We start from the raw sequence: 17740 nt of genomic DNA, 5'->3' as shown, positions 1-17740 counted from the left end.
ACTAAGTTCAGTGGAGAGCTAGCTAACATACTAACTAACTAACATTGGTGGCGAGTTAGCTATATTACCGAGGAGAGAAATAAGGTTAGCAAAGAGCTAGCTAACATGCTAAAGTTGGTGGCAAATTAGCTAGCTATGTTACTGAGGAGAGAATTAAGTTTAGTGGAGAGCTAGGTAACATTAACAGCAAGCTAGCTAACATACTTAAGTTAACAGCATGCTAGCTAACATTAGCAACAAGCTAGCTACCATACTAATATTAACAGTGATCTAGCTAACATTAGCAACAAGATAGCTAACCTTCTATGTTGGTGGTGAGTTAGCTATGTTACTGGGGAGAGAACTAAAGTTAGCAGAGAGCTAGCTAACATTAACAGCAAGCTAGCTAACATACTTAAGTTAAAAGCGTGCTGGCTAACATTAGCCACAAGCTAGCTACCATACTAATGTTAACAGCGAGCTAGCTAACATTAGCAACAAGCTAGCTAACATTCTATGTTAGTGGTGAGTTAGCTATGTTAGCTACGTTACCGGGCAGAGAACTAAGGTTAGTGGATTTTTTGGAAAAGAAAAACATAATAATAAATGGGAAACATTACGTTTTTTTTCCAATACAATAAATTATTTTCTACTACGTATTGGGGTCTTAAATTATATTTACAGAGGTCCTAAAAAGCATTAAATTTGATTTTGAATGGTGCAAGAACCCTGTAATACTGGATAAAACATTCCTGCTTAATCCAAAGAGCCCTGACATTTAAAACGAGGTTAAAACAAGGCATTAATAACCTTAAAAAGTGAAAAAGAAGCTTATTAAAAAACACTGTTTACTGTTTAGGTCATAGAGCTTATAAAAGAAACACATTGCAAGAAGAGTTTAGATTTTATATATATGTATATATATCACAGTGTAATTACACCTCAGTCCAGTAGATGGCGGTAATGCACTAAGATTGCAAACTGCCAAAAAACAACCACAGAAGAAGAAGCTCTCAGTCCGCAGTGTTTTATAGAGAAACAGGATCTGATCTGCTGCAGGTAAAGAACTCTACTACACTTTTACTCACTGTTTACTCTCACTTTACTAAACATATATAATATATATATATATTATGTGTATTCTACACTTCTTATCCAATGCACAGACATGCTGATATACAGATTTCCCCACCTAGGATTTTTAATATTTTGGGTATTGTAACGTTACATTTTTTTGCAATGATTTAAAGTAAAAGCTGCTCCCCAAAAATAATAATAATGTATTATAATCACTATTAAAATGATAAGAATTAGTGTTTAAATGTCCAGTTCTACACTGTAGGAATGCAAATCAAAGCCCAGCCTAAAGTGACTTAGAAGAACATTTGCGGAATTACAGTTAATCACAAAAAACTAAATAACGTTACATATGTTCTGTACTACAGATAACTGCTTTAGCTAACTTTAATTAGAAATGCGCTCCTGAGGGGGTGCTTTTCATAGCCGGGGTGCAGATTTTGTCACACTTTCAAAATATAAGTTTGTATGGCCATGGAAAAATGTACATTTTCAGTTAAAAAGAAGTCACGTCACTGTAATTTTATGTTGTCTTAAGTTATTTAACTTTTGTATTTTTTATTTATTTTTGTTTTCTTGTTTATATTATGCTGTTTAAATGTATGCGTGAATCAGATATGTGTTGTAGCTTTGTATGTTACATGTTTGAATGCATTGTTTGGTTAAAATCGCAACAATAAAAAGAAAATTAAAAAAATATATAATTTTAAAACAATTTCTGCTTTTTCATTTTTTGAGGGGGACAAATCCACCTATTTCTATATTGGACGGGACACGTCCCCCCATTCGCCCTGGTTCCTACGCCAATGGAGGCCAGTGCTTTATTTCTTGGCAAATGTTGGGATAACAGTATATTTTAACAGTATATAATTTATTCCCAACCATGTAAATTCATTTTTATTCCTTGGCTTTTAACCCAACTTAAGACTTTGTTCTTGTTTTATTTATTAATTACTTATTTTTTTTATTTTTTTATTTTTTTTATTTATTTTATTTCTGTTTTTATTTTATTTTGTTTTTACTTTTACTTTAATTAGTTCTTAGATTTATCTGAAACTTTTTATTGATACCTATATTTTAATTTGTCATTGTTTCTAGTATTTTGTTTCTTATCTTATAATGTGCTATGTACAGCACTTTGTTGCAGCTGTTGTTGTTTTTAAAGTGCTCTATAAATAAAGTTGAGTTGAGTTGAGTAAACTATTAGGTACGAGGCTAATTAGCCAAACGCTATAGAAATGCTAATCATACGTGCTTTAGTCTTGTTGTAAAAGTTAGGATTTTTAAAAGTTCTTATTGTAAATATCTTACTAAAACTAAAGTAAATATATTAGGAAATACAGAAATAACCAGACTACAGAATAACTATTGCATATAATTTGTTAACAATAGGCAGTGGTTATTAAAGCGCAGTGTGTCCCCTCTGAAAAATCAGTTTTAAATGGTCTAAGCTTGTATTTTTGTTGGTCATGGTGGTTGAAAAGCAGGTTGTCAGGTTTCTCATGTTGGTGAATTTTATGTTAAATTTTACTTTTGTTTTTTTGTTTTCTTACCCAGAATGGAATGACCTCCGATTGCAACTCTTCCGCTGCTGCTGATGTCTTCATTTCTTATTGTATCTTAAACTTAATCGCACAAAGGTCTTTAGAAACACCACCAAAAGGTGCATCTAAAATGTTTTCTTCTAAAGAGATAAAAATTGAGAATGGAGTTTCTGAAAGTTCTACTATTTTTAATGGTTACTATTCTTCACAACAACAAAGGGAAACAAATCAGTGTGAAGAAACGTCTCACTGCTGCCCAGACTGCGGAAGGACTTTTAAAAAACAGAGTAATCTTCGAAAACACCAGAAAATTCACACTGGAGAGAAACCGTATCACTGCTCGGAATGCGGGAAGACGTTTAGAACTCAGAGCGACCTCCGGAGACACCAGCTAATTCATACTGGAGAAAAACTGTATGAATGCTCAGAGTGTGGAAAGAGTTTTAGAAATATTAAAACCTTTCAAAGACACGAGCGAATTCACACTGGAGAGAAACCGTATCAGTGCACAGAGTGCGGAATGAGTTTTATAGAAAGTGATTATCTCAGAATTCACCAGCGCGTTCACACTGGAGAGAAACCGTATCAGTGCTCGGATTGTGGAAAGAGTTTTAATCAACAGTCTGATCTCCGAAAACACGAGCGAATTCACACTGGAGCCAAACCGTATCAGTGCCCAGAGTGCGGAAAGAGTTTCAATCAACAGGGTAATCTACGTTCACACCAGCGAATTCACACTGGAGAGAAACCATATCAGTGCTCAGAGTGTGGACAGAGTTTTAATCAACAGAGTTCTCTTCAAAAACACCTTCGCATTCACACTGGAGAGAAACCGTATTACTGCTCCGAATGTGGGAAGAGTTTTAGAGAGGGTAGTAAGCTCAGAAAACACCATCGCATTCACACTGGAGAGAAACCGTATCAGTGCTCAGAGTGTGGAAAGGGTTTTAGAGAGGGAAGTAAGCTCAGAATTCACCAGCGCGTTCACACTGGAGAGAAACCGTATCACTACCCAGAGAGCGGAATAAACTTTGATTGTCAAAGTATTTTCAAAGAACATCAGCGCATTCAAACAGAAGAAATAACACATGAAAGTGTGGAAGAAAAGACTGACATTTGAAATTGAAAGAAACACAAATGCACTGTTTAAACAAAGCAAAGTACAGCTCTGGATAAAATAAAATCCCACTTAAAAATGATGTTTCTTTGATTTTAACAAATTCAAAAACCTCTGGAATATAATCAAGAGGAAGATGATCACAAACCATCAAACCACCAGGAGTAAAGCAGCATAAAGTTATCCAAAAGCAGTGTGTAAGACTGGTGGAGGAGAACATGATGACAAGATGCATGAAATAAAAACTGTGATTAAAAAACAGAATTATTACACCAAATATTGATTATTTCTGAACTCTTAAAACTTTATGAATATGAACTTGTTTTCTTTGCATTATTTGAGGTCTGAAAGTTCTGCATCTTTTTTGTTATTTCAGTCATTTCTCATTTTCTGTAAATAAATGCTCTAAATGAGAATATTTTTATTTGGAATTTGGGAGAAATGTTGTTTGTAGTTTATAGAATAAAACAACAATGTTCATTTTACTCAAACATAAACCTACAAATAGCAAAATCAGAGAAACTGATTCAGAAACTGAAGTGATCTCTTCATTTTTCCAGAGCTGTATATAGCGGACTTTCTGAAATATAAAGTAAATGTGTATGATCATTTTGTATTGATTTATGAGTGTTTTTATGTGATGCACAGTAAATTGCCCCCCAAATTTTGTTTTTGCAGAAGTATTTTTGCCACCGTGTGTGTGTGTGTATAGTAAGTAATTAAAAAATAGGATAACTGTTCATTAATGTGAGCTTGTAATCTTTACATTATTTGTTATACTTTACAAATTTATAAGAAACTGATTTGTGCCTGTATATTTTCTATAATATCAACAGAAAATTCCTACAATCCTTAACCAGATTTTTCCGGTAAAGTATAGTAGATGTCTTTCTTATTTTATGTATTCTCTCTCTTTAAAAAGGGAAATTTCTGTTGAAATTCAGCTAAAGAATATCCTGCAAAACAACTGTTTATTTATATTTTAAAGTACTAATCATATTTGTATTCTCACTTACTCCTATTTTCACTTTTGAATATTATGTTCTCAACCTATATCTGAATACATTTACTTTTTTTTTTTATTATAATTCTAATTTAACCAAGGTATTTTTCACGAGCAAAGTATTCAGTTATTATGCATTACATATAAGTTTGAATATATATTAACTCTGGCTAAAATGACAATCTTAACATGCCCACCCATTATGTTCTCATTAATAAACATGAAACAGGGATGTGTCGGTATTAAAAACTAAGGAAGACACCTGAACATCTATTTTTAAACAATATTATCTGAAACTTTTTAAATAGCTGCAAATACCTAGGTTTTGTTTTTGCATCTATTTTTTTTTTTCTTCTTCTGTTTTTAATTTTAATATTACTTATTTTACTGCAATTCACTATCCTGAAATTGCGCTTCACACTCCAGATCAGTAGGGGGCGGTAATGCACCTAAAGTTGGTCTGCGATCCGCCATTAAAACCTGATGGAAGAAGAAGAAGATCTGAGTCCGCAGTGTTTTATAGAGAAACAGGATCTGATCTGCTGCAGGTAAAGAACTCTACTACACTTTTACTCACTGTTTACTCTCACTCTCTCTCTCTGATGGAGGAGAAATAAACACCCAGATGGAAAAAAGAACATGAAATAAACGTTGAATTATTTTTGCATGATCTTAAACTGTCAGGCACAATCCTATAATACAGCTACTATACTATACTATAATGCATTAATAAAGCTTTAGCTGCTTCACCAGCGGCTGATTCAGATTTCCGTTTCGTGAAAAGCTGCATTTAAAGCATAGTTACTGTGCAAAACTCTAAATAAATAAAAAGAAGTCGCTATGCTATCCGTGGTGATTGCTAAGTGGTGTTGCTGAATGGTTGCTAGGTGATTGCCAAGATGTTGCCAAGGTATCCGTGGTGATTACTATAGTGCTGCTACGTGGTTGCTAAGACACTCAATGTTTAATTTGGCCTTGAATTGTGATTGCAGTGCTGATTTGTGGCTGGTTGCTATGGTGTTGCTAAGTGGTTGCTATGTGTTTTTTAAGACACTCAAAGTTTAATATAGACTTGAATAGAATGTAGATAGATCTGTAGTGCAGATCTGTGGCTGGTTGCTATGGTGTTGCTAAGGTTTTGCTAGGTTGTTGCCAAAGTTTAATTTGGCCTTGAATCGAATGTAGATATAACTAGATTAGACTAGATCTTGTAGGAGCTGCTAGTGTGGTGATTTGCAGTGCTGATTTGTGGCTGGTTGCCATGGTGTTGCTAAGCGTTTGCTAAGAAGTGGTTAAGATATCGCTGTGGTGTCCATGGTGGTTGCTAATTGTTGTTGCTGAATAGTTGCTAGGTAATGCTAAGGTGTTGTTAGGTGGTTGCCAAGATGGTGATTGCTATGGTGCTGCTTAGTGGTTGCTAAGACACTCAAAGGTTAATTTGGCCTTAAATTCAATGTAGGTAAAACTAGATCCTGCAGGAGCTGCTAGTGTGGTTGCAGTGCTGATATGTGGCAGGTGGCAATGGTGTTGCTAGGTGGTTGCTATGGTGTCCACCGTGGTTGGTAAGACACTTAAAGTTTAATTTAGATTTGAATAAAATATAGATAAAATTAGGTCATTAAAGACATTACATAAACATTATAAAAGTTCAATTTCACCCTTTATTAAATTATATTACATTATTACATGCTACGTTCACAGGGTTATTATAAGAAATGCACAGTAATATTTGTTATTCAGGATTTTTAACATTCTTATAAAAAAAATGTTTATTTCCTTTATTCATTAGAGGGATTGATTGTATTTAAGTTTTTTGATTACAACTAAAGTAAATTAATGCATCAGAAAACCCCTGCAAAGTACCGTGGGCTCTATGGCCACGGGAGGCATCTTGCGGCGCAATATAGGCTAGGCTACCGGTTGCGACGCCTCCACAGCAGTGCAACCTATATATGTACCAATTAGTTTTTCTTTTTAAAATTAGTTGGTGTGGCTTACATTCAGATGCACTCAATAGCCTGGAAATTTCGGTACATTTCTTTTTAATAAAAACTCTAGTATCAGTATATTTTTAATAGATATTTATAAATGCATAACTTGATATTTTTTTACTTTTCCCATTGCACTATTTTGCAGTGTGTATGTTGCTAACTTTTACATATTTTGTTTTGTTTTTTTTGGTTTTCCTTTGTCAGAATGTAATGATCTCTCATCGCGTCAAGTCTTCTGCTCTCTGAGTGTCCACATCTTCCACAAAGATCTCAAGAAACGCCACAAAGAAGAGTCCTAAAATGTTGTCATCAGAAGAGATAAAATGTGAGAATAATGTAGTTTCCATTGTGTACTCTCCACAAGAACAACCAGAAATCAGTGCAGGAAAAGGGAGGTCTCACCACTGCACGGACTGCGGGAAGAGTTTTACGAAACAGAGTGATCTTCAAATACACCAGCTCATTCACACTGGAGAGAAACCGTATCAGTGCACTGAGTGTGGAATGAGTTTTAGCAATCAGAGTAATCTCAGAAGACACAGGCGTGTTCACACTGGAGAGAAACCGTGTCGCTGTTCTGAATGTGGAATGAGTTTTAGTAATCGGAGTAATCTCAGAAGACACCAGCGCATTCACACTGGAGAGAAACTGTATCAGTGCTCAGAATGTGGGAATTGTTTCAGTCAACAGAGTGATCTTCAAAGACATCAGCGCGTTCACACTGGAGAAAAACCGTATCAGTGTTCAGAGTGTGAAATGAGTTTCAGAAATAGTGATGCCTTAAAAAAACACGAACGCATACACACTGGAGAGAAACCGTATCAGTGTTCAGATTGTGGACAGAGTTTTAGAGACAGTTGCAATCTCAAAAAACACCTTCTCAGTCATACAGGAGGGAAACCGTATTACTGTTCAGAGTGTGGAAAAGGTTTTAGAGACAGTTGCAGTCTCAAAAAACACTTTCTCAGGCATACAGGAGAAAAACCTTATCACTGTTCAGAGTGTGGAAAGAGTTTTACCAGTCAGAGTTTTTTCCAAGAACATCAGCGCGTTCACACTGGATAGAAACCATATTATTGCTCAGAGTGTGGAATGAGTTTTATCAGTAAGAGTAATCTCAGAAGACACCAGCGCGTTCACACTGGAGAAAAACCGTATCAGTGCTCTGAGTGTGAAAAGAGTTTTTATCAACAGAGTGCTCTTCAAACACACCAGCGTGTTCACACTGGAGAGAAACCGTATCAGTGTTCAGAGTGTGAAAAGAGTTTTAGAGACAGTTGCAATCTCAAAAAACACCTTCTCAGGCATACAGGAAGAAAAAACGTATCATTGTTTAGATTGTGAAAAAGGTTTTTATGAAACAGAGTGACCTCCAAAAATACCAGTGCATTCACACTGCAGAGTAACCGTATCACTGAACAGACTGTGGGAAAAGTTTTACTCAACAGGTTAATCTAAAAAAACACCAGTGCATTCACACTGGAGAGAAACCATATTATTGCTCAGACTGTTGCAACTGTTTTAATCGACAGAGTGCTCTTCAAACATACCCGCAAATTCATACTGGAGAAAAAACGTTTCCATGCTCAGAGTTAGGAAAAGATTTATTTATTCGGATTGGAGGAAAGTTCTGCATGTAAACATAGCTGTTAAACATCTATTTTATGTATATTACATAATAAAACATTTTCCAGTCTGCAACTGTTTCAGTCAGTTCATTATCTAATACCATAGGAAGCCATGGTATTTTTAAATATACATCAGCTCACAGACGCAGCCTTGTGCTGATCCACATCACCCTACAAATAATGAGGGGAAAGAGCGCCATCTACTGTTCCCACCCAGAGAGAGCAAGAACAACTGTGCTCTCTGAAGGCTCCGGCAGCTGATTGCAAGCTGCATTGCCTGGATTCTAACCAACAATCTTCCGATTATAGTGGCAGCACTTAGCCTGCTGTACCACTCAAAATAAATACATAAAAATACATTAAAACGTGAAAAACATTAAAAGAATGTAGTCTGTACACATGTTTGGCAATATAATAGGATATAATGTTCCAGTCATGCAAAAATAAATAAATATGTACCAATTATATTAAATAAATAATACATTAAATAAATTCTTGTTTCATTGTTTCAATGGTTGGTGCCAAGATGCATTAAAACTGTGATTAAAAACCAGGATTATTCCACCAAATATTGATTTCTGAACTCTTAAAACTTTATCAATATGAACTTGTTTTCTTTGCATTATTTGAGGTCAATAAACATATACCTATAAATAGCTAAATTAGAGAAACTGAAGTTGTCTCTTAATTTTTCCAGAGCTGTACTTAGTTCTCTTCCAGTCCAGGTGGAGGTGCTGGTTCTCCAAAGATAATAAAGTGTAGAAGAAGATCTCAGTCCGCAGTGTTTTACAGAGCAACAGTAGATGATCTGCTGCAGGTAAAGAACTGTTTACTCAGATACCGAACTTAAGGTCAGTAATGAACTTTTTTGCGCTGCCTGAACTGCCGCAATTCCAATTTCTTTACTTTGGATTTAAAGAGAATTCGGAATCGGCGCAAAACACACTGAAATCTAAACTGAGTGGCCAGACTAAGCTGCATCGGTACAAATCAGATTTAAACTGGGTTTTAAACCACCTTATTTTTTTTAAATTGAGTTTAATGTGGTTCCTGGCAGTCCACACTATCAGAAATCACAGTCTGAATTGAATCTAAATATGCAGCCTGAATAAACAGTTAAACATCAGCTGTCTCTTAAAGTCTATTAGCCAGCTGGCATTGAATCAACCCTATGCTATGCTTAAATCAACGTTGAATTTGATGTTTATTTTGAAAAGCGAATCAACGATTATGTTATGGTTGATTCAATGTTAGATTTTGTGTTTATCTTGTAAATAAGTGAATAATCGTTCAAACAATGTTGAATTTGGTGTTAATTTAAAAAAAAAGCAAACCAACGTTAATGTTATGGTTGAAACAACTTTTAATTCGCTGTTGATTTGGATTTGGTGTTGATTTTAAAAAGTGAATCAACATTGATATTATGGTTTCATCAAAGTTGGATTTGATTTTGAAAAGTGAATTAACGTTGTATCAACAATAAAATAAATAAACGTTTTTAAATAGATCACTGTGTGTTATACATCTACATAATATATAAGTTTCACATTTACAACTGAATTAATGAAATAAAGTAACTTTTTTAATCATTCATTTTTTGAGATGCACTAGAATATCCATTCTGCAGCCACTTGCAACCCTGTTTGGGTTTGTAGTCCCTTTAGAACACCAAATTGTGTCTACATATTTGAACCATCTAGCTAACTGTGGTTTGTGGTCATTCTAAGGTAATCATACTCCCAAAAAAACAGTTATTCTCACATCTGACCATAAAAAAATTCTCCAAATTGCTTTTTTTATGGGCAGACGGATGTGGAACAGATACAGCTCTGAGGAAAAAATAAGAGACCTCTTAAAAATGATGAGTTTCTTTGATTTTACCAATTTGAAAACCTCTGGAATATAATCAAGAGGAAGATGGATGATCACAAGCCATCAAACCACCAAACTGAACTGCTTGAATTTTTACACCAGGAGTAAAGCAGCATAAAGTTATCCAAAAGCAGTGTGTAAGACTGGTGGAGGAGAACATGATTCCAAGATGCATGAAAAAAACTGTGGATAAAAAACAGGGTTATTCCACCAAATATTGATTATTTCTGAACTCTTAAAACTTTATGAATATGAACTTGTTTTCTTTGCATTATTTGAGGTCTGAAAGCTCTGCATCTTTTTTGTTATTTCAGTCATTTCTCATTTTCTGTAAATAAATGCTCTAAATGAGAATATTTTTATGTGGAATTTGGGAGAAATGTCTGTAGTTTATAGAATAAAACAACAATGTTCATTTTACTCAAACATAAACCTATAAATAGCAAAATTAGAGAAACTGATTCAGAAACTGAAGTGATATCTTCATTTTTTACAAAGCTGTATTTAGTTTTTTTGTTTTACTCTTTTTCAGTTCCTGTGATCCTTCGTCAGAATAGAATGATCTCTCGTCGCAAGTCGTCTGCTGTTTCTAGTGACCACATCTTAAATTTACTTCCACATTTACGTCGAAACACACCACAAAGTTCTCACAATGTTGTCATCAGAAGAGATAAAATGTGAGAATGTAGTTTCCATCATTTACTGTCCACAAGAAGAATCCCAAATCAGTTCAGGACAAGGAATATCTCACCACTGCTTACACTGTGGGAAGAGTTTTATAAAACTGAGTGCCCTTCAAATACACCAGCGCGTTCACACTGAGGAGAAACCGTATCAGTGCTCAGAATGTGGGATGAGCTTTCGAACTAATGATGCTATCAAAAAACACGAGCGCGTTCATACTGGAGAGAAACCGTATCGCTGTTCAGAGTGTGGGGTGAGTTTTAGAAACCAGAGTAATCTGAGAAGACACCGGCGCGTTCACACTGGAGAGAAACCGTATCAGTGCTCCGAATGTGAAAAGAGTTTTTATCAACAGAGTGATCTTCAAACACACCAGCGTGTTCACACTGGAGAGAGACCGTTTTATTGCTCAGAGTGTGGAATGAGTTTTATCAATAAGAGTAATCTCAGAAGACACCAGCGCATTCACACTGGAGAAAAACTGTATCAGTGCTCCGAATGTGAAAAGAGTTTTTATCAACAGAGTGACCTTAAAACACACCAGCGCGTTCACACTGGAGAAAAACCGTTTTACTGCTCAGAGTGTGGAAAAAGTTTCAGAAAGAGTGACGCCTTCAAAAAACATGAACGCATTCACACTGGAGAAAAACCGTATCAGTGTTCAGAGTGTGGAAAGAGTTTTAGAGATAATTGCAATCTCAAAAAACATCATCTCACCCATACAGGAGAGAAACCGTATTCATGTTCAGAGTGTGGAAAAAGTTTTACTCACCAGAGTTCCCTTCAAGAACACCAGCGCATTCACACTGCGGAGAAACCGTATCAGTGCTCAGAGTGCGGGAAAAGTTTTACCCAACAGAGCAATCTGAAAAAACACCAGCGTGTTCACACTGGAGAGAAACCGTTTTATTGCTCAGAGTGCGGAAAGTGTTTTACACAAAGTGGTAATCTCAGAAAACACCAGCGCATTCACACTGGAGAAGAAAAAACTGAATTAAAGTGCAATATGTAATGTTGCAGATTTTGCATTTGGATCATTGCAGTTAAAAAAAACTGTGAATGATCCAACTTTGATTCAATGTTGAAATGCCAGCTAGGATTCCTGGTTGGACTGAAACCCTACAAAATGTGTGAAGTTGCAAAACAAAAAATTCAGGTAAATTTAACAAATGTGTAAAACGAGACCATTATAAAACTCAACAGCTGTTTCTTAAAAGATAAACTTCAGAAAAACAGCCTAATGGCTAAAAGCTTGTGATCACTAAATCCAGCAGTTACTTCAGAAGAATATAGTAACAAGAATAAAAAAGAATGCTAAAAGCTAAAACTAGTTTTACCGGTAAAGGAGAAAGTGCCTGACTGGAGGCTACATGCTCTGTTTATTTCTGTTTATTTCCGGGACTAAAATTACCGGAGGAGCACGGAGTTCAGAGAAAAACAGTAGATAATTCAGCCTGTAATTTTCTCAGAGGACGTCTGAGAAATAAAACACATACGTCGAGGATAAAACCCCCCATAAAAATTACCCCAAAACCCCCTGAGAAACGAATCCCATCTGGATAGGGCTTAATATACTGTTATACAGACAGAGTTGTTCTTTTATCATCTTTTTAAAATTTTCTGCTGGTTGGTTGTTTTTAAAAACCATCAGTTTCTTGATTATTGACTTTTGAAAAACATTCACAATAATTGATGTTCAACCATCCTGTGCCCTTAGGCCTTTTGACTGAGATCATTATCCTGCCAAAAAGTGAAATACCTCCTGTTTTTTTTTGTTTGTTTGTTTTAATACACTGATGCAAATTGTCTTGTTTTAAGACATCTTTTCATAAATTTTAACAAGATGCTCCGAGTGTGGAAAGAGTTTTAGATTAAAGAGTGATCTCCAAAATCACCAGCGCATTCACACCGGAGAGAAACCGTATCAGTGCTCAGAGTGTGGGATGAGTTTTAGAGAGAGTAGTGGCCTCAAGAAACACCAGCACTTTCACATTGGAGAGAAACCGTTTCAATGCACAGACTGTGGGAAAGGTTCTTTGGAATAAAATCCCAGTCATGCTGCTTGCCATCAGCTGCCGGAGCCCTGAGAGAGCACAGTTGGTCTTGCTCTCTCTGGGTGGGTACAGTAGATGGCGCTCTCTCTATCCCCTCATCACTTCTAGGGTGATGTGGATCAGCACAAGGCTGCATCTGTGAGCTGATGTATCAGAACAGAGTCGCTGTGCTTTCCTCCGAGTGTTAGCGCTGTGATGCTACTCGGCAATGCTACAGCAGCAGTTTAAAAAGAGGCGGAGTCTGACTTCACATGTATCGGAGGAGGCGTGTTCTAGTCTTAAAAAAAGGATGATTTTGTTGTACAGAGTGTTTAAATAGATATAGATGACAAAGAAAAGAAATCACTCGATATGTGTATAGTCTGAAATCTGGATCATTTCCGCACCTTATTGTATTGTATTGTTTTAAATAATATATGTGCATTTAGGTAAGATACAAAAAACACACAAAGATGATCATAATAAAGTGTTTTATTTTTTTTCGTCAAAGCATTCCTCTGAGATCTCTTTTTTTTACTTTCTGGTGTTCATGAATGCATCTCAGTAATGCTGTTTTTGTCACATATTTACCTCAGGATTGCTATTTTAATGATAAGCTTACATCTGAATTGATATTTAATGAGTACTGCAATTTCGTAGTGACATTCACATTAGCAGTGATATTATAATCATAAATATTTTTGATTAATGCTGTTCCAGTCATACATTTATCTCAGTAATGCAATTGTTGTTACCTCTGGATTGTTAATTTATTGATAGATTTACATTACCAGTGCTATCCAAATGAGTAATTCATCTTAGTAGTGATTGTGATCATACATATTCTTGATTAATGCTGTTATTGTGATACTTACCTCAGTAATGCTATTCTTGTCACACATTTACCTCAGGATTGATAACTTTGTCAAAAATGCTATTTTAACTAGTAATTTGCTTTTGTAGTGTCATTGTAAACGTTAAACAGCTTCAGTATTGCTGTCCTAGTAAAATCCCCAAGTCCTGCTGAAAAATGAAATCCACATCTTCATTTATAAAGTAAGTCAACAAAAACAAATTGGCAAAAGAAGCACCAAAATCAGACCAAGTAGAAGTACAGGTTCCACCAGTCAGAATTTAAAACAATAATCAAGGCTTCATGAGGTGAAACGAAACTGTGATCACATGATCCAGGTTACCACCAAAGAGCAATTGTTAAATAGATGAATAATTGAAAATTTTAATTGAATTGAATAAATATAAAGATAAATGTATTTGATATCTAAATGTGATTACACCTCAGTCCAGTAGGTGGCGGTAATGCACTAAGATTGCAAGCTGCCAAAAAATAACCACAGAAGATCTGAATCCGCAGTGTTTTATAGAGAAACAGGAGCTGATCTGCTGCAGGTAAAGAACTCTACTACACTTTATATCCCTGTTTACTCTTCAATCTCTCTAATTGAGCAGAAATGCGGTAGTTCTGAATACAAGTTGGAGAATTGAAGGGGTCAGAATTGTCAGATTTAGGACGTGTCAACACGCTGTAGGGATATTTATTGGAAACAATGTTTTTCTTCTGCTTTCTCGTCTCGTATTCACGTTAAAAACTAGTTTTTGATCGCTGAAAATTGAGGTTTTTAAAAACTATCCCCACTTTGGTCTTTTAAAAGTAGAAAGTATTGTGTAAAACGGAGCTTTAGGGAAATACTAGCGTTACTACGCAGGTTTCTGGCCGAATCTCGATTACAACTTTACCCCAGAAAACAAAGAACATTGAATTAACATTCAACTGGCTAATTAACTGGCTGGCATTTCAACGTTGAATCAACGTTCATATCACCTCCATATGGTGATATTGTAAGAAGAATTATTTAAATACAGCTCTGGAAAAAATGAAGAGAGCACTTAAGTTTCTGAATCAGTTTCTCTGATTTTGTTATTTATAGGTTTATGTTTGAGTAAAATGAACATTGTTGTTTTATTCTATAAACTACAGACAACATTTCTCCCAAATTCCAAATAAAAATATTCTCATTTAGAGCATTTATTTACAGAAAATGAGAAATGACTGAAATAACAAAAAATATGCAGAGCTTTCAGACCTCAAATAATGCAAAGAAAACAAGTTCATATTCATAAAGTTTTAAGAGTTCAGAAATAATCAATAATTGGTGGAATAACCCTGTTTTTTTATCACAGTTTTTATCATGCATCTTGGCATCATGTTCTCCTCCACCAGTCTTACACACTGCTTTTAGATAACTTTATGCTGCTTTACTCCTGGTGCAAAAATTAAGCAGTTCAGTTTGGTTTGATGGCTTGTGAGGTTTTTAATTTGGTAAAATCTAAGAAACTTATCAATTTTAGGTGCTCTCTTATTTTTCCAGAGCTGTAAATAAAGCTAAGGACTGCTGCATGAACGTTTGGTATTGTATAATTGCAATTTGATATCTCTCGAATGATCTCTCATCGCAAGTCTTCTGCTTCCTTTGTTTCCATTTTCTCTTATATTTCTTAAAAAATACTTTCAGAAATACCACAGGAACACCAAAAAGATGGATCTCTCAATGCCATCAAAAGAGGTAAAACTCGAAGAAGGACTTTCTAAAGAAATAAAACTCGAGGACAGACTTTCTAGCAGTTCTGTGGCTCAAGAGGAATATTTTTGTGTTTCTCCACAAGAACCGACCCAAACCAATTCAGGAAAAGGGATGCCTTTCCACTGTTCAGACTGTGGTAAGAGTTTTATGAAAAAGAGTGCTTTTCAAACGCACCAGCGCATTCACACTGGAGAGAAACCGTTTCAGTGCTCAGAGTGTGGACAGTACTTTAGAAAGACTGAAACCCTTAAAAAACACCTGCGAATTCACACTGGAGAGAAACCCTATTACTGCTCGGAGTGCGGGTTAAGTTTTACAGAGAGTAGTCAACTCAAAAGTCACCAGCGTGTTCACACTGGAGAGAAACCGTATCACTGCTCTGAATGTGGACAGAGTTTTAGAGACAGTTCTAACCTTAAGAAACACCACCGCATTCACACTGGAGAGAAACCTTATCACTGCTCAGAGTGTGGACAGAGTTTTAGAGACAGCGCTAGCCTTAAAAAACACCAGCGCATTCACACTGGAGAGAAACCCTATTACTGCTCGGAGTGCGGGTTAAGTTTTACAGAGAGTAGTCACCTCAAAAGTCATCAGCGTGTTCACACTGGAGAGAAACCGTATCACTGCTCTGAGTGTGGACAGAGTTTTAGAGACAGTGCTAACCTTAAGAAACACCACCGCATTCACACTGGAGAGAAACCGTACCAGTGCTCCGACTGCGGGATGAGTTTTACCGAAAGTGGTTCCCTTAAAAGACACCGGTTCATTCACACCGGAGAGAAACCGCATCACTGCATTGATTGTGGAAAAAGTTTTAACCAACAGAGTGACCTCAGGAGACACCAGAGCGTTCACACTGGAGAGAAACCGTATCAGTGCTCAGAGTGTGGGATGAGTTTCACGCACAGTGGGAACCTGAAAAAACACCAGAGAATTCATACTGGAGAGAAACCGTATCCCTGTTTGGAGTGTGGGATGAGTTTCAGGAACAGTGGGACCCTGAAAAAACACCAGCGAATTCATTCTGGAGAGAAACCGTATCCCTGTTTGGAATGTGGGATGAGTTTCAGGGAGTGTGGGAACCTGAAAAAACACCAGCGCATTCATTCTGAGGGAAAACTGTAAAAATGCTCAGTAAGTCAATGACGTTTTAGAGATGGTGGAACCCAATAGAAGTTTTGAGAAACTGTGGACAGAGCGTTAATCAACAGTGATCTCTATATGGCTACTTATGGCGCACCATTTCCACAAACAAAAGTAGATTCTAGAACCAGGGACGTTCGTTTGTAGAGGGAACTGAAGAATTCTGAGTTCTTCAGTGCGAATTGCATTCATCACTGCTGTGCAGCGCCCTCTGTTGATGACGGATGGTGTGACGTTTTTATGGTTCCACTAAAACTAGTGGAAATGCAAACTGGTTCTCTGAAAAGCACCACAGTTCTGACAAGCTTGAAAGGAACTGGTTCAAGAACCAGAGTTCTTTTGGTGGAAAAGCGCTATAAAGTAGGGCTGCAATGATTAGTATGATTGTATAATCGACAGTGACGATTTGTCGACTAACCTTCAATTTGTAACAGTACTGCATTACACAAAGTTCTGGGGACAGAAGCGCAATGGGAGATGGGTAAATGGATTACTCACACAGTTTAGACTCAACTAAGTTACAAAAACACAACAGCTTACATATTTACTCAGTCAGTACTTTTCACGTTTAAACACCATCAGGACATTTAAATGTCTTTTAAATCTTTCGCTTTTAGAGATAAAGGACATAGTCGACTAATCAAAAAATAATTATCAGATTGGTCGACTACCAAAATAAACATTAGTTGCAGCCCTTCTATAAAGCCCTATCCGGATGGGATTAGTTTCTCAGGGGGTTTTGGGGTAATTTTCTCTTTTATGGGGGTTTTTATCCTCTGTGATTTTATTCCTGTCCAGAACGATCATGTTCGTGTTTTTCTCAGACGTCCTCTGAGAAAATTACAGGCTGAATTATCTACTGTTTTTCTCTGAACTCTGTGCTCCTCCGGTAATTTTAGTCCCGTCCGGACACACATCTCTGAGTTTCCTTTCCTTGCGTTTAATAAAACAGATATTTGTCCACTGTCGAGCTACTGAACATGATGTCATGTGACCAAGAAAAACGAAAAACTAACTGGTCCCCCTGTTTTTTCAGTTCAGTTTTTTCAGTCCGGAGTAGAAGGGT

At 36.3% G+C, this 17740-nt stretch overlaps 3 protein-coding genes and 1 pseudogene across 8 annotated transcripts in view; all 4 read left to right on the top strand.

The window, feature by feature from the left end:
- The window catches only part of LOC125788909 (zinc finger protein 729-like), a 90891-nt gene that overhangs the window by 9863 nt on the left and 63288 nt on the right, over nt 1-17740 (top strand). The window contains exon 1 of one of the 4 annotated variants that reach the window (XM_049472843.1): nt 1005-1038. The exons of 2 other annotated variants lie outside the window; for them this stretch is intronic. The gene's annotated coding sequence lies outside the window, so the exon portion shown is untranslated. Of the gene's footprint in view, nt 1-1004; nt 1039-14304; nt 14336-17740 lie in introns of those variants that run through there. One more of the 4 variants, XM_049472850.1, reaches the window with a different exon arrangement.
- The window catches only part of LOC103034338 (gastrula zinc finger protein XlCGF26.1), a 73122-nt gene that overhangs the window by 9851 nt on the left and 45531 nt on the right, over nt 1-17740 (top strand). Inside the window, exon 1 of one of the 3 annotated variants that reach the window (XM_049472856.1) lies at nt 1009-1038. The exons of the other annotated variants lie outside the window; for them this stretch is intronic. The gene's annotated coding sequence lies outside the window, so the exon portion shown is untranslated. Of the gene's footprint in view, nt 1-1008; nt 1039-17740 lie in introns of those variants that run through there. 3 annotated transcript variants of the gene reach the window in all.
- Nucleotides 5209-8412, top strand: LOC107196862 (zinc finger protein 501-like; annotated as a pseudogene).
- On the top strand, nt 9123-16788 carry LOC125780481 (zinc finger protein 850-like). Its single transcript, XM_049472709.1, has 4 exons — nt 9123-9156; nt 10744-11905; nt 14256-14335; nt 15460-16788. Exons 2-4 carry the CDS (start codon nt 10864-10866, stop codon nt 16654-16656), a joined length of 2319 nt encoding a protein of 772 aa, XP_049328666.1. The 5' UTR covers nt 9123-9156; nt 10744-10863; the 3' UTR covers nt 16657-16788.

Source organism: Astyanax mexicanus, unplaced genomic scaffold, assembly GCF_023375975.1.
Source record: "Astyanax mexicanus isolate ESR-SI-001 unplaced genomic scaffold, AstMex3_surface scaffold_31, whole genome shotgun sequence".
Taxonomy (NCBI): domain Eukaryota; kingdom Metazoa; phylum Chordata; class Actinopteri; order Characiformes; family Acestrorhamphidae; genus Astyanax; species Astyanax mexicanus.
Note: the sequence above shows the minus strand (reverse complement) of the source record. Positions and strands in the feature narration are given on the sequence as shown.

What these genes read in the sequence shown, in the direction of transcription:
- LOC125780481 (XM_049472709.1), top strand. Translation starts at nt 10,864, where the DNA reads ATGTTGTCATCAGAAGAGATAAAATGTGAGAATGTAGTTTCCATCATT. An exon ending in TGAATTAAAGTGCAATATGT is followed by an intron (nt 11,906 to 14,255) that starts AATGTTGCAGAT and finishes TAATGCACTAAG; the next exon opens with ATTGCAAGCTGCCAAAAAAT. An exon ending in CAGGAGCTGATCTGCTGCAG is followed by an intron (nt 14,336 to 15,459) that starts GTAAAGAACTCT and finishes AAATACTTTCAG; the next exon opens with AAATACCACAGGAACACCAA.